Source organism: Simochromis diagramma, unplaced genomic scaffold (genome assembly GCF_900408965.1).
Source record: "Simochromis diagramma unplaced genomic scaffold, fSimDia1.1 OVJJ01000457.1, whole genome shotgun sequence".
Classification (NCBI taxonomy): Eukaryota; Metazoa; Chordata; class Actinopteri; order Cichliformes; family Cichlidae; genus Simochromis; species Simochromis diagramma.
Genome location: NW_024387277.1, coordinates 122,832 through 137,976, shown reverse-complemented (window position 1 = coordinate 137,976; position 15,145 = coordinate 122,832). Strand labels below are relative to the sequence as shown.

Here is a 15,145-nt window from a genome sequence, read left to right as displayed (position 1 = left end):
GTGCCCATAGCAACAGTAAGACTTGTGGCTGTGGATTTTTTTTTTGGCAATATTGTTGTGATTGTACACAAGAAAGATGTAGGATTGAACCCCCACCCCTCTGTCATCGGGGCTTTAGTTAGTGGCAGTGAAGAAAAAACCCAGTGTGGAAAACAGAGGGCGGAGCTGAGGATGTTAAGGATTGTTGCTGCAAATGTTGAAAGCAGGATATTATATTATCACCAGCACTTTGCTCCATTCTGACACATTTCACTCAGTTTTGTCGCAGTGTTTGATGCAGATGTAATGTAATAATAAGTGTTTCAGTTCGGTCGTCACCCCGACCATAGTTCAGGGGGCGACTGTGGTTCAGGGGGTTAGGAAGCTTATCTTGTAACTGGAAGGTTGCCGGTTCGATCGAGCTCTGTCTGTCCTGGTCGTTGTGTCCTTGGGCAAGGCACTTCACCTACCGCCTACTGGTGTTGGCCAGAGGGGCCGATGGCGCGATATGGCAGCCTCGCCTCTGTCAGTCTGCCCCAGGGCAGCTGTGGCTACAACTGTAGCTTGCCTCCACCAGTGTGTGAATGTGAGAGTGAATGAATAGTGGAATTGTAAAGCGCTTTGAGGGTCTTGAAAAGCGCTATATAAATGCAGTCCATTATTATTATTATTATTTCATCTCTTCATCTTCAAACCTTTAGCCTGTTGATGGGACACAACAGATAAACAGTACCCACTGATATCACCGAATGCCATTTTATTTGCAGATATTAGTAAAGAAGGTTGATATTGACTCTATATTCATGCAGTGCTTTGATGTATGAGCCTGTATGTTCCCAACCAATTACATTTCCAGCAGTCTCACCTGATATACATATAGCTGTGTTAGAAAATGCTAACTTGCTAACACGATGACATTTCCTAGCATGACAGCATGTTAGCATATCTGGGTTTTGGAACAAACTCTGAAAAAAGCCTTCTGCTACTCTCAGCTGTACACTGACTTCATTTACAGAACTACAAACTGTTCTCTAACTTTCACTCTTTTTACTTGTTTTGTGTTTAAATATTCTTTTTGATACGTGTGTAAATGCTCTGATGTCGATAGTGAGATTTCAGAAGTAAAAATCCCACCCATATTCTCCACAGAGACTTTGATTATGAGCTACAGTATAATGATGTAACTGTCCAGCATTTCTTTGGGCTATGACTTTCTACAGTCATGTCCTTGGTTTAACAAAAAAAAAAATTATTAGCAGTTTCATGGAAAAGAACTAGTCTACTGACAAAAACTGAAACAGCAATATCTGTGACTGGTGGAGGCTGCTGTAACCACAGAAGTGTTTAAACCCATGACTGTGAGGTTACATGCAGAGCGTGAAGCTTCAGAAACCACAAGTCTACGTGGGCCGGGTCCTCAGAAGGTCGGGTAGGCTGGAAGTAAACGGCTGTGAAATTGGATGGTCTAGCCTTCAGATTAGCATCACCGCTGTCTCGGTGGAGTTTAATAAACTCAGCCGTCTGCTCCTTGCTATCTAAAATATAACAGGACACTGGCGTAAATTCTCGACCATCTCACAGTTCTGTTTAATCAGTTTTCTGTTTGACGTTTATTCAGCTGTATGAAAACCACCCAGGGGATTAGATAAAATAAAACTTTATTAATCTAATCTAATAACTTTAATCTGAGCCAAACCGAACAAATAACACACTGAAAAAAGCTGAAAACAGCTGAAACAGTAACATTTTTAGGTTATCTAAGTGACTTATTACATTTAACCTGAGTAGTGAAAGTCCGCGGTGATCTGAAAATGATGTGCTGGGAGTTTGCTGTTCTCGACAGCTCGAGTGACCCTCGAGCTCCCGGCTAGCTATCGAGCTGGTGGGTAACGGACGTTGGAGCACTTTTGCAAATATGTGATATCTTGATAAACCAAACAGATATTTGAAGTTTACACAGCTACATTCTCGCCTGAAAAGTTTATTTTGTGACCCAGAAAGAGTAATAAGAGTAATATTAAAACTGAGTAGCGGCCGCCATTGTTGGAAACTGGAAATCGGCTGGGCCGCGCTATGAATTCTTGGATATGAACAGCCTTCATCATGTCGCTGTGACGCAATTGGTCTACAAATGCGGCCTCAGGAGGATGCAGCCCGTGAATTTGGACACCCCCTATAACTCGGCTCTTCTTTACACATCAAATCTGTTCATGGTGACAATTCACCTCATAGCTGGTTATCCTTGTTGGAGGATTGTCTGGAATGTCAGTGGAGAAAATGAATCTGAGCTCTGGAAGCAGAACGCTTAAAAAAGCTCTGATGTGACTTGTATAGTTTATGTAAAGCACTTTGAACCGCATTGTTATTGAAATGCTCTTAAATTCCTTGAAGAAGGCGGCTTGAAGTAAAGTTGTACCAGAGAGTGCTAGCACGCCAGTTCGCTGATTTTACACTGATAACCCACAATTAAAGCTACAACACGGATATTAACTATTTGTGCATCAGCAACTACCTTTTGAAACAGTCCGACAACATGCCGCAAAGGAAAGCTGTAGTGTCTGACACCACGGAGGGCCCCAACCTACAGAGCAGAGAAGCTAATGAGAAGACTAGCATGGGAGCCGACGCGCAGTTGGATATTAGATCCGAACCAGCGGCCCGCGAGGTGATCCGGGAAGTAACTGTGAACCTCACTAAAGTTATTGAAGATAAACTTGGACGGTCTCTGCTTTTACAAGCACAAGGAAAGCAGCTGGAGGACCACGAGACACGGATAAAGGAAGCGGAGGCCCGGATCTCAGTTTTGGAGGATGCCACCAACCCGGCGCTGGATAAGCTCCAGTCACTGGAGAAACGGGTAAAGGAGCTAGCGGAGCACGCTGATGATTTGGAAAATAGAGGGAGGAGGAAAAATATTCGTATTATTGGTCTCCTGGAGGGCGCAGAAGGTAGCGACCCTATCAGTTTTTTTTTTTGAGTGCTGGCTGCCTGAGCTTCTCAATATCAAAACAAAAGCAGGTCGAGTTAAAGTGGAAAGAGCGCAGCGCACAGCAGCGCAGCGCACAGCAGCGCAAGCCCCGTCCTCTGGACAGAGAGCATGTCCTGCACTGGTGAGACTGCACAACTATCAAGACAAACAGCGGATTATGAACGCAGCATGGGCGATGAGCAGGGACAACCAGCCCTTGAAGCACGGGAACGCCACAGTGATGATTTTCCAGGATTACTCAGCCGCGGTTGTACGTAAACGGAAACGTTTTGACGAGGTAAAGAAGCACCTTAAGTCCATTGGAGCTATAGGCAGATTTACCCTGCTTTGCTGAAGGTGACCCACTGTGGATGCACTAAGATCTTCAGAGATGCGGCTGAGGTGGAAGGCTTCATCGAGTCGCTGGACTTAACCCCTGCGACTGATGACGAGTGAGAGCTGGCCTCCATTCGTCGTCCCACTCGAGCGTGGATTTGTTTTATTACACACCTCAAGTAGCTGCCTATGGTTGACTGTTCCTATATATTTCTCAAAATTTTCTCTTCCTCTTTTTCGGACGTTGCATAGTTAACACAGAGTCCCACTATCACTACCTTTCGCTATGAGGGCGACTAGAATCATCCTGCTGAACATTTGCGGTACGTTATGAGCGTTGCTATAACTCCTGGGGTGTTTTTTTTTCTCTTTTGGGCAGGGAAGTATCTTCTGCTGTTAGGAAACCTCTACACTTGAGCTCCTCCACTGTAGGAGGGGGGCAGTGGGTTCTTCTTATTTTTGTTTTGTTTTGGTAATGTTGAGCATTGTTTGTTTAGCTTGTTTTTATTTGTTTACCTGTTTTGTTTTGTCCTGGCTCTGTTTTTATGTTTACTTGCATTACTCTCATTATTTAATTTTGGGAAGATGTTCAGAATACTCCAGACCCTATCTGAATAATAAAAGACTAGCATGTCAACAGTGAACATATGCACCCGGAATGTGAATGGTATCCATATGCCTGTTAAGCGAAGAAAGGTCTTGAATTATCTCAGGAGTGAGCAGGTCCGCATTGCTTTATTACAGGAGATGCATTTGAATCCTATGGAACATGCTAAACTAACACAGGGGGATTTGGGCAGGTCTTTTTTTCATCCTTTACATCAAGAAGCAGGGGTACAGCTATATTAATAATAATAATAACAATGGATTGCATTTATATAGCGCTTTTCGGGGCCCTCAAAGCACTTTACAATTCCATTATTCATTCACTCTCACATTCACACACTGGAGGAGGCAGCTATGGTTGTAGCCACAGCTGCCCTGGGGCAGACTGACAGAAGCGAGGCTGCCATATCACACCATTGGGCCCTCTGACCATCACCAGTAGGCGGTAGGTGAAGTGTCTTGCCCAAGGACACAACGACCGAGACTGTCCGAGCTGGGGCTCGAACCGGCAACCTTCCAATTCCAAGACGAACTGCCAACTCTTTGAGCCACGATCGCCCGTATTAATTAGGAAAAATCTACCATTTACACCTCTTGATTGTATAAGCAACCCTGGGTTAACTGATGGCACGACCATAGCTGGACTGGCCATCGGGCATACCGGACATTTGCCCAGTGGGCCGATGGTGATTTTTCGTTTTTATGGGCTGATGGTGTTTTTTTGTTTTTTTGTTTTTGTAACGGTATAAACAATGAAAGGTGGTGGATTGGCCAGATGCTGGCCGATGTGTAAAAATAACTCAGTTGTTTGGTGGTGGATGTGCTGGAGCTTCCACAGAGGCCAGCAGGTGGATGAGGGAGAGGGGAGGCAGGGGGAGGAGAGACCCGAGGCGGCCGCTGGTCCGAGTGTCAGGTGAACTGAACTTCAGGTAAGAAGTTATGACCTGCAGTCTATCTGGGTCAGATATAAACCAAGTTTAGGTGGAGTTTATTTTCGTTGTGCTGACTTTTTACAGTCAGTTACAATAACTCGCACTGCGTGCTAGCTAACATGACGGAGTTTCTGTACAGCTGGGTGGGTGCTATGATGTTACTGATAGTGAACTTTATTTAATTCATAAGGTTAGTTAGTAGAGTTGCCAACCGTCCCGTAAAAAACGGAATTGTCTCGTATTCAGAGAAATTATTACGCGTTTCGTGTTGAGCTGAGAAGGAGCACAGTTTGTCCCGTACTTCAGCTAGAATGGAAAAAAGACACAAAGCTGTAGTTATTCTGTCGTCAGCTGCCTCCTCTTCTCTCATTCTCTCCCCTCCCTCTCCTGTTTCTACTTCAATCATGAAAGTGATCAATAATCAGCTGATCGGCTTTTCTCTCTTGTTTGTTTATCGCCCACTTTGCGCCGGAAAGAGGAAACCAGCGGATGTCGCGCTAAACAACAGCAGCACGTTTAAGCTTGATCAGCTGTTGTTAGAATTTATTTAATATTAATTTCTAGTATCAGCTGATGTTTGCTGGAGCCACAGCTGTAAAAGCTGCTGGTCATGATATCGGTTTGGATATGTGGTGAGAGGGAAACATGAAGATGAAACCAGGAGATGTAATTACTGAATCATCAGAGCTGAACAGGTGATGGAGAAACAGGTTTACCTTTTAGGTGACATGAATGAGTTGAAGGGAAGTTATGAACTGTTTCTGAGAGACAAATAACACCAGGATCCTTTTTTTACTTAGCTGACAGCTGGTAACTGTGCAGGGGCGGGTCTAGCAAAGTTTTGCCAGGGGGGCCAGGTAGGGCATTAACAGGGAGAGGGGGGCACAAAGATATACTTTCTTATTCTCATTTAAAATCTCTAGCTTTTAATAAATAATTATCTGAATCTTAAAAGCAAAGTTTTTATCTGATATAACATGTATAGAAATCATACATATACCAGAAGACAGTGTACATCACTGTCACAACAGCGTTTGTTTTCATTCAAAGGCTTTATGGCTTTACTACCTGGTGGGCCGATTTTTTGTCCCAGTCCAGCCCTGGGCATGACATGCAGTGAGTTAATCTGAGAGGGTGCATTAAAAAATAAATGGCTGGGCCAGTGTTGCACATCGCAAATTAGCTCGCATAGACACATTAGTTGTGCCTCTTCTTAATGACGGTATCTTAGCTAACAACCCCAACTACCAGATTCAACTTGTAATTGGCTAAAAAAAACTTAGCTTACTGGTGAGAGGGACGTTGCTTGCTGGCAGTTTTTTCAAGCAATGTTGAAATTTCCACATTCCGACACTTCAAATGCTTCAGCAGCTGTCGGCTCAGCGCAGCATCAGCACCGTGGAAATACACGGATACATCTGTAGAGTAGAGACAGAATTCACAATGTGTTTTCGGGACTTTCAGGTGTATGGACCAATGTTTTCTTTTCTGATTGAACCAGAAAGCTTTAATGAGCAGCTGGATTTGTCTCGCATTAACTGGCTGAGTTAATGCCAGTTAATGCGACATCAAAATGCAGCTGATTGAACTGAAAAGCTCGACTCTGTGGGGGTCAAAGTTTGCAGAACTACGAACGCAGCTGGAATCCACAGCTGTGCGTGTTCATGGAGCTGCATGTTCACCTGCTGGACGTCACTACCTGACAAGTTTAACTGTCTTCAGAACATTGCAGAGGCCTTATTGACAGTTTTTGGCTCTACATATCTGTGTGAGCAGATTTTCTCTCACATGAGTCCTCAGGTAGCCGTCTGAATGCTGGACACTCGGAGACCTGTGTCTCTGAGTGGGAGACCAGAGATCACATTAACATGTGTATCTCTGTATTAACAAACATGCCATATTGGCTCAGTTTATTTTTCTTATCATTGTTTTGAGGAGACCATAGATAGCATTTGTCTTTTTATTTTTTTGTTTCAAAATAGCTGATAACTATTCGCTGATAGCTGCCAACATCTGCAAACAAATATAATCTATAAAGTTGTTCTATATAGTGTGTAACTGTTAATATAGTGTGTTATTAAATTTATTGCTAATGCAGTCATATGGCACATTGACTTCTGAGGAAATTTTAGATGGCACTCATCATCAGAAAAGTTGCCGACCCCGGTATAAGGGATACCGATAGTGAAATGTGTTTTATACGGAGAAGAAATTGCCATTATGAATATTTACTGTCCCCCTAGTCACCCAGGAGACTTTTTGATTACAGCCTTCACAAAATTTGTGGACTAAAATGTTAGAGACTCATTCATTGGAGGGGACTTTAACTGTCATTTAAATCCAATTTTGGATAAATCTCCTCAGGGTAAACTGTCTCTCTCACCTCAAGCCAAGACCCTCGTTACCTTATGTAGGGAACTGGATTATGTTGAGGTGTGGAGAGCACAGCATTCAGCAAATAAGGAATTTACCCTTTTCTCTAAAGTACATACTTGTTATACAAGAATTACTACTTCTTCGTCCCAAACCTTATTTTACCATCAGTTATATCTAGCTCGATTGGTAACATAGTCATAGACCATGCGGCAGTTTTCATTCATCCGGTCGTTAAGTGATGACGTGACGAATCCTACTTCCGGGCCTAAAGTAGTCTGCGTTTAATATGGCTTTTGTGTTGTTAACATGTTTAATGTTATGTATTTTCTTCTATTTAATCTCAAAAAGCTCCTAAAACAGTCAGTGATCACTGTTGACCTCCCTCGGCTTTTATTACCGCTAATCATTTATTTAAGCTCAGTTTTTAAAACCTTAGGATGTAACTACAGCCCAGCCCATGCAGCAGTATATGAATGACTAACCTCGTATTGTGGATGGATTATCTCAGTTGTTCTCCTGGCTGAAGTTTGGTCCTTTTACAGCATCCTGCCATGCGATTACATTTGTTCCTGACCACCGAGAACACTCACGTTAACTTTTATCGAGTGGGAAAAAAGTTAGCTTGTTTATATTATGCTAACATAGCTGTGTCGCTAGCGGTCATGTAGCACATCATTATATACCAGCTAGCCAAACTTCAGTAACCCTACAAACGTCACTGCTGTTTAGTTTTCTGTCTTCATTTATGTTGGAAGTGATAACAGAGCTGTACGTTTTAATTTTTTTCCAAAACCCCGCAGTCAGGACATGCTATATTGTATTTAGATAGAAGCTAGCGAGCTAACTTCCTGCTAACTTCTAACTCCGTTAAATGTCATAAATTCCGTTTTCATGGATGCCTGGATGTTAAACTCAATTGTTACACCTGGTAGAGCAGAACGCTGATCATTTTATTAAAGATGAAAGACTTTAGACAGTTTTTCAACTCTCAGTAATGCCATAGTGATCGTTTGATATATGGACCTGCAGCGGAGTTTAGGTCCAGACACGGCTAGTGACGTCAGACTTTACGACCGGATTGCAACGTCAGGAATCCAGCCCCCCGGGATAGACATTAACACTTTGACCCTTCTATCCTGTACGATCTTGGATTCACAGGTTACCTCACAGAGGAACTTGGACAGGTCTTGTTAATTGATACACCCTCCACGGATAACCCGTCGTTACTCTGGGAGACACTAAAGGCCTACTCAAGAGGTCTCATTATTTCATATACTAAAGGTAAAAAGCGTAGACAAGCAGAGCAGAGGAAGGTTTTGGAATCCAAGCTAAAACACACAGAAGGAGATTATCTTAAAAAAACCTTCTAAGGGTAAACTCCAAGAAATGTATGCTCTATGTTCGGCATTAGACTGTCTACTGATAAAAGATGTAGAGACTAAAATTAGATTTGCTAGGCAAAGGCTATATGAGCATGGTCACAAACCTGGGAAATACTTAGCATACCTGACTAAGAAGAAATCAGACTCTCAGAACATCACTTCAATCAAAGATGTAAATGGAAAACAGCTTTTTGACAACGCCAGTATTAATGATATATTTAGAAATTTCTATGAAGACCTTTATAAATCGCAAATTCAGACAAATAGAGCAGACCTATTGGATGTATTTTTCGCCCCTCTTAACCTTCCCAAGTTGTCTGAAGACCAGAACCTCAAACTGGACTCTCCCATATCAAAACAGGAGGTATTAGATGCCATTAAAGAGCTGACGATTGGCAAAGTAGCGGGACCAGACGGACTATTTGCCGAGTTTTATAAAGAATTCTGAGGAAATTTTAGCTGGCCCGCTGTTGAACATATACAATGACTCCTTTAAAAAGGGTCTCTTGCCCAATTCTCTAAAGGAAGCCAATATATCCCTTATACTTAAAAAGGGTAAGCTACCTGAACACTGTGCCTCCTACAGGCCAATCTCTTTGTTGAATGTGGATCTGAAAATCCTCTCCAAGATATTAGCAAAATGTCTGGAACTTTTACTCCCCCTGCTTATTAACGAGGACCAAACGGGTTTCATTAAAGGGCGCAACTCATATAATAACATGCGTAGGTTGTTGAATATGATCCAGTTCTTCCAACAAAAATCTCTGCCTGGTGTGGTGATTTCCCTTGATGCCGAGAAAGCATTTGACCGTGTCGAATGGTCTTACCTGACTTTTTACACTACACCAATTCGGTTTCAGTGGAAACTTTATAAAACTGGATTAAGTTACTTTATAACAATTCCTGCTCTGCAGTTCTCACAAACGGGTTTCGGTCCTCCAACTTCCAGATACTGAAGGGAACCAGACAAGGCTGTCCCCGCTCCCCTTTGCTCTTTGCCTTAGAGCCACTGGCAGAGGCAGTACAGGCTCAGGCAGACATACATGGTCTATCCATAGGACAAAGACAACACAAGATACGCTGATGATGTACTTGTTGTGTTGACTCGGCTGGAATCATCAATCCCCTCTCTGGTTGAAACTATTAATAAGTTTAGTGAAATCTCAGGCTATAAAATTAATTATAAAATTAATATAAAACGATAAAATTAAGCAATGCCATTGGGCAGTCTGAAACAAAAACCGGGCCCCGTCTTCATTTCCCTTCACTTGGTCCCCACAGGAGTTTACGTATCTGGGAATTAGGGTCACACCCGCCTTCGACCAGATGTATAAAAGTAACTTTACAATAAGGGGGTAAAGTCCTGGCTCGGTCGTATCGCTCTTCTGAAAATGAACATTATACCCAGGCTACTTTACCCAATACAGATGGTGCCGACCCTCTTCCCACACAAAACTATCCAAACTCTAAATGGCTGGTTTAGCTCCTTTGTTTGGGCAGGGAGGAAACCTCGTCTTAAAATATCCACGTTATGTCTTCCATCCTCAAAGGGGGGCCTTGATTTCCCAGATATAAGGAAGTATCAGCTGAGCACCCATATGCGTATAGCTGCCGATTGGGTACAACAGCCTTCTCCTGTCTGGTTGGATATTGAGAGCTCTATGTCCAGCTTCCCTTTGAAAAATTTGCTTTTTGTGGGAAAACTCAAGACCTTAAGGATGTTCTGTAGCAACCTACTTACATTATCTACTGTTAAAGCTTGGCGAATGGTTCAAAAACTAGAAGGAAGGTCTCACCTAACATCTCTTTTCACTCCCTTATCCGATTATCCTCTCTTTTTGCCTGGAACCACCGACCCCGGCTTTTGGAACTAGGCTGCGAATGGTATTTCTACCTTTTCTGACTGAATGGACGGGTCTAACTTTTATGTCCTTTGACCAGCTAATCGATAAATACAACATTCATAGGACTTATTTACAAGTGAGGGACCACATCCAAAGGGCTACAACAATACTTACTAATCAAACCGTCTCTAACTGTGAAAAGCAGATATTTCAGCCAAATCTTAGAACTTCTATAAAAATTTGTTATGGCCTGTTAACAGAATTTGGGGTCATGGACACAACTTATTTGGGAAAAGGAATTACATATAGAGATTAGTGACGAGGTATGGGATGAAGTCTGGGAGAATGCTAAATCTCTGAGCGTCTGTAATAAAGTAAAGGCAATCCAAATTAAAATTTTACACAGCGCTCGCATTTCACCTTCTCAACGCCATAAATACAATTCAGACCTTTCTCCGCTGTGCCCTAAATAGTAGGGGTGCAACGATACACAAAATTCACGGTTCGGTTCGGTTCGGTTCGATACTTTGGTGTCACGGTTCGATATTTTTTCGATACAAAAAAATGTTCATGCATTTTTAATTTGTCATTTATTAAAATTATAAATATATATTTTAACTCAAAAGTACAGTTTTTAAATTTAACCCTAACCCTTGTGCGTGTTTTTTTATTTTGACAGCGAATGCGCACCTGCGGACCACTTATGTGCAGCCCTGGTTATTTAGCTCATCATATTGCAGCCACAGAAATTCTTTTGTCCATGAAACCATAAAGCTGCACTTTCTTTTTGCCTTATAGTCTGATTTGTCATAACTTCTCCGTTTTGTGGTAAGCTTTTCTTTGGCTGTCACTTCTTCACCCTGACCTGTCTTATTTGGCTCAGCAGAACTGAAATGCTTTTACACATGCACTCACATAAGCTCAGCGATTCTCTGCGCGATCAACCTCTCACATGTTTAAGCTTGCTGCGGGAGATTTCACTTGTCATGTTTGCATAGTAAGCTAACGATTAATAAGACGATGTCAGAGGAATTGGTGCGCAAATTATCATCACTCACAGATCAGTGCTGTCGCTCTCTATACACAGTTCGCACGATTGCAAAGTGAAAGCAAAAAAACAAGCGCAAATTCAAACGCGACTTCAATATGTCACATATTGACAGTGGCTCACCGATGCCAATGACATAATTACCCAGCTACATTTCTGAAAGAATGCAAAAGCATTGACATATATTTTTCCTACAATAGCCCGACGGGCAGGGAAGAGATAGATTTTGGTAGCCCGACTGAAAAAATCGCTAGCTCCGGGACGTCGGGCTAGCGATATTGCAAGCCCTGTATCTGATTGAGGAATCACTCATCTTTGGAAAAGAGAGTTTATTACAGAGAAATGGCTCTTTCCAAAATAAAAGCTATACTATCCGCTTCTTCTGGGCTATATTCTCAGCAGCATAAGGAGAATCATGTGCTAACAGCTGTCTAAATGACTCGGCTAAAGTTAGTAGCATGCTTGCTTTTTTTTGTCTGCTTCCACTTGTCTTTGCACTAGGATGATGTCGGCATAAATGTGCAGTCATATTCGTTGTGTTCCCACTAGTGCTTTCAGGTTAATCTCGTTGAAATGACCTTAACGCCACAACACGGCAAACACGTTAACGAGCTAACTGCGCTAACACACTAGTTCACACCAATGTAATTGAGCATTGCATGGCACATCCAACATACTGTTTTACTTTAGTCCATGACTCGCTTACCTTCAGGGTCATACGTCACATGAAAACCAAAATAATTCCAAACGCCAGATCTGAATGAGGTTCAATTTGCCTGTTGCAAGTAGAGCTTAACTTCTGTCTCGCTAGCTTGCCCTGCGCTCTTCCTTCTGACTATGCTGTCTGTGTTGAGCGCTCAGTGGATCTGCGCTCGACAGTGCAGCCTAGGCGGAGTAGTCGAACACAGATTCACTGAGCGCTCAACACAGACAGCATCGTCAGAAGGAAAATTGATAAAATAAATTACAAATGTTGTATTGTTCGATACATATGCGTACCGAACCGAAAGCACTGTATCGAACGGTTCAATATCGATACAAATATCGTTGCACCCCTACTAAATAGGGATGGGTATCGTTTAGGTTTTATCCGATACCGGTGCCAAACCGGTACTTTTGAAACGGTGCCAGTGCTTAAACGGTGCTTAAACCGGTGCTTAAAGAATGGAGAACACAAAATTGGTCCAAAAACCTCTCATGTTCAGCTGTTTTTTTGTAAAAAGATAACAATGTTAGCCTTTTCTGCAGCTATAGGGGATTTATGGTATCACTCTTGGCTAGAAGCAGTGCTTAAACAATGGAAAAAACACAAACTTTGTCCAAAAACCTCTCATGTTTAACTGTTTTCCACTTTTTCTTTGGTCATTTTAGCCTTTTTGGCCAGGGTGAAGGGAGTATCTGCCATCAAACAAGAAGACAGCCGCATGTAGCTATGATGATGTTTGCTAGTTCACCTTACATGCATTAATGTAATAACGTGGTTAGCCTACTCAACGTAAATTACACGAACAACATTAAGCTACTCATGCAGAGAAGAAAGGCTGCTGCTGCCGTCATCATCCGTCATCATTTCTGCTACACTGGCAGGGCTAGGGGCCAGGACTCTCCTCTTCGTGTTTTTGGGGGATGTTGCTAACTCCGGCGCTATGCGTCGCCAGGTGTTTCATCGGATTTGAGGTGTTACCTCCTTTGACAGTATCACAGTATCAGCTTAAAGCACTTGTTGCAGGCTGCTGAGTTTGCATATTTTGCTGTGAAGTACAGCTAGGCTTTTGACCACTTTGCCTTGGTCATTTTTAATCTGTAGCTCTGCTCTAAAAGAACGTACGTACCTGGCCCCGCCTACTATCCTCGGAAACGTAAAATGATTGGCTAGAATCTAAAGTGTATCACAGCTCAGGAAAAAAAAGCACCGAAATAAAGCACCGAAATGTGCGCTGCTTTTCGGTCTGGTTACTACCGTTTATGTCAGAACCGGATACCGGTACCCATCCCTAGCCCTAAATGTAAAATAGAGGTGGGCAACCTCACGCACTGTCTATGGTCCTGCCGGAAAATACAACAATTTTGGTTTGTCATAAAGTGTGAACTGGATAAGATCTTCACCACTGACACTGAATGCAACCCATTGTGTATGCTACTTTGAGTGGCAAACGACACAATCAGGGGGAAGTTTGGAAAGCAGCTCTACGCACTGTTAACATTCTGTGCAAGGAAATGTGTCCTTTTGAACTGGATCGCGGATACGGCCCCATCTAAGACTCAGTGGCACCGGACGGTACTGGAATATATGTCACTAGATTTCTTAATATGCAAGTTACATAGTAGGGACAAAAAGTTTCATAAAATATGGGACCCATTTATGGCGTATGCCGGTTTGGATATTTCTGCTATTTTCTCACAGGCCCTGGTATAATGCAAGCATGTCACTGCTATTTTACATATGTGTATTGTTAATTGTATCTCATAATCAAAGTGTCTGGATTTTCCATTTATTTATTTGTATTCTTGAGCCGGGTTGTTTGTTTTATTTTGTTTTGTCTATTTTGTTTTGTCCTGTTATGTTGGTTTTGTTTTGTTTAATGATGGTGTCAGTATAAAGTTTAAAACTCAATAAATACATGGAAATGCTCTTAAATATTAACTTGCATTGCCATGCTTATCATCCAGAGTTACAGATGCTCTACAGTCCTAATATTTACTTGACAGAGGTACATGTGAGACTGCACTTGTATTGTACCAGAAACTCTAATCTGTTTGGCTTTAATCAGCTGATGGTTTGCTTCTTGTTCCCGCCTGGTCATCAGAAGACCTTTTAAGTTTTTATGTATCTGTTCCTGCAGGCCAGCGAATTCTCCAGTATCAGAGTGATGTCCTCCAGACAGTTGTGTTGGTGAACCCATCAGAGGAAACTGCTGTTTCAGAGGTGAGTCACATTCAGAGAGCATACAGGAAACGAGTGCGTGGCGATGATCAAAGTGTTTGGTTCCTATTTGGAAAAGTTTTTTCATTTAAGTCACACTGAGGAGTTCTGGGCCAAAGTGTTCAATGTGATCTGAACTCAGTTTGTCTTATGAAGACCGTAGCAATACCTGCTGTTCACCAGGGATCCCAGAGTTGGAGGTCCATGCCTGTCCCAGGCTTCTCTGATTAGCATCAGTACACTTTGTCAGCTGAAGGACCACAGTGTGAGTCACAGACAGTGTGTTCATATGTTATCTGTCTTTGACTGCAGATAACAACTTTCATACTAGTTTTGTTTACACAGGTCGACCTCATAGCTTTAATTAGTCACTATAAACATTTAATTAGTCCTTCACGAGTAACTTGCATCTGTAGATCAATGTGGAACTACTGCCAAGTCTACATCTACAGGACTGAAACAGCTGGTCCCTCAAGCTGCCCAAGAAACTCACAGTTTTGTGTGTTTATTCTCCTTTTAATCATTTTCCTTAGGCCTCCGGAATCTCAGCTTCTCAGCTACTTATGACTAAATCGAGACTTTAAATGTGCCTAAAATGGGTCCTGTTTGTTGCAGAAATAGAAAATACTTTTTCAAACATTCTATTTTGGGTGTTAAGTGACAGGCGCTCATTTTTAAAATGCTATATTTAGATTTGTAAAAAGGAGCAGGAGTTTTTGCAGCCTGACTGACCTTTTTTTCTTAAACTCAT

At 42.2% G+C, this 15,145-nt stretch overlaps 1 protein-coding gene across 2 annotated transcripts in view; it reads left to right on the top strand.

Moving 5' to 3' along the window:
- Positions 1-15,145, top strand: part of map1aa (microtubule-associated protein 1Aa) — a 59,985-nt gene that overhangs the window by 33,381 nt on the left and 11,459 nt on the right. For both annotated transcript variants that reach the window (XM_040002850.1, XM_040002852.1), the window contains one exon: positions 14,315-14,397. In XM_040002850.1, coding sequence (XP_039858784.1) covers positions 14,315-14,397 — 83 coding nt within the window. The remainder of the gene's footprint in view (positions 1-14,314; positions 14,398-15,145) is intronic.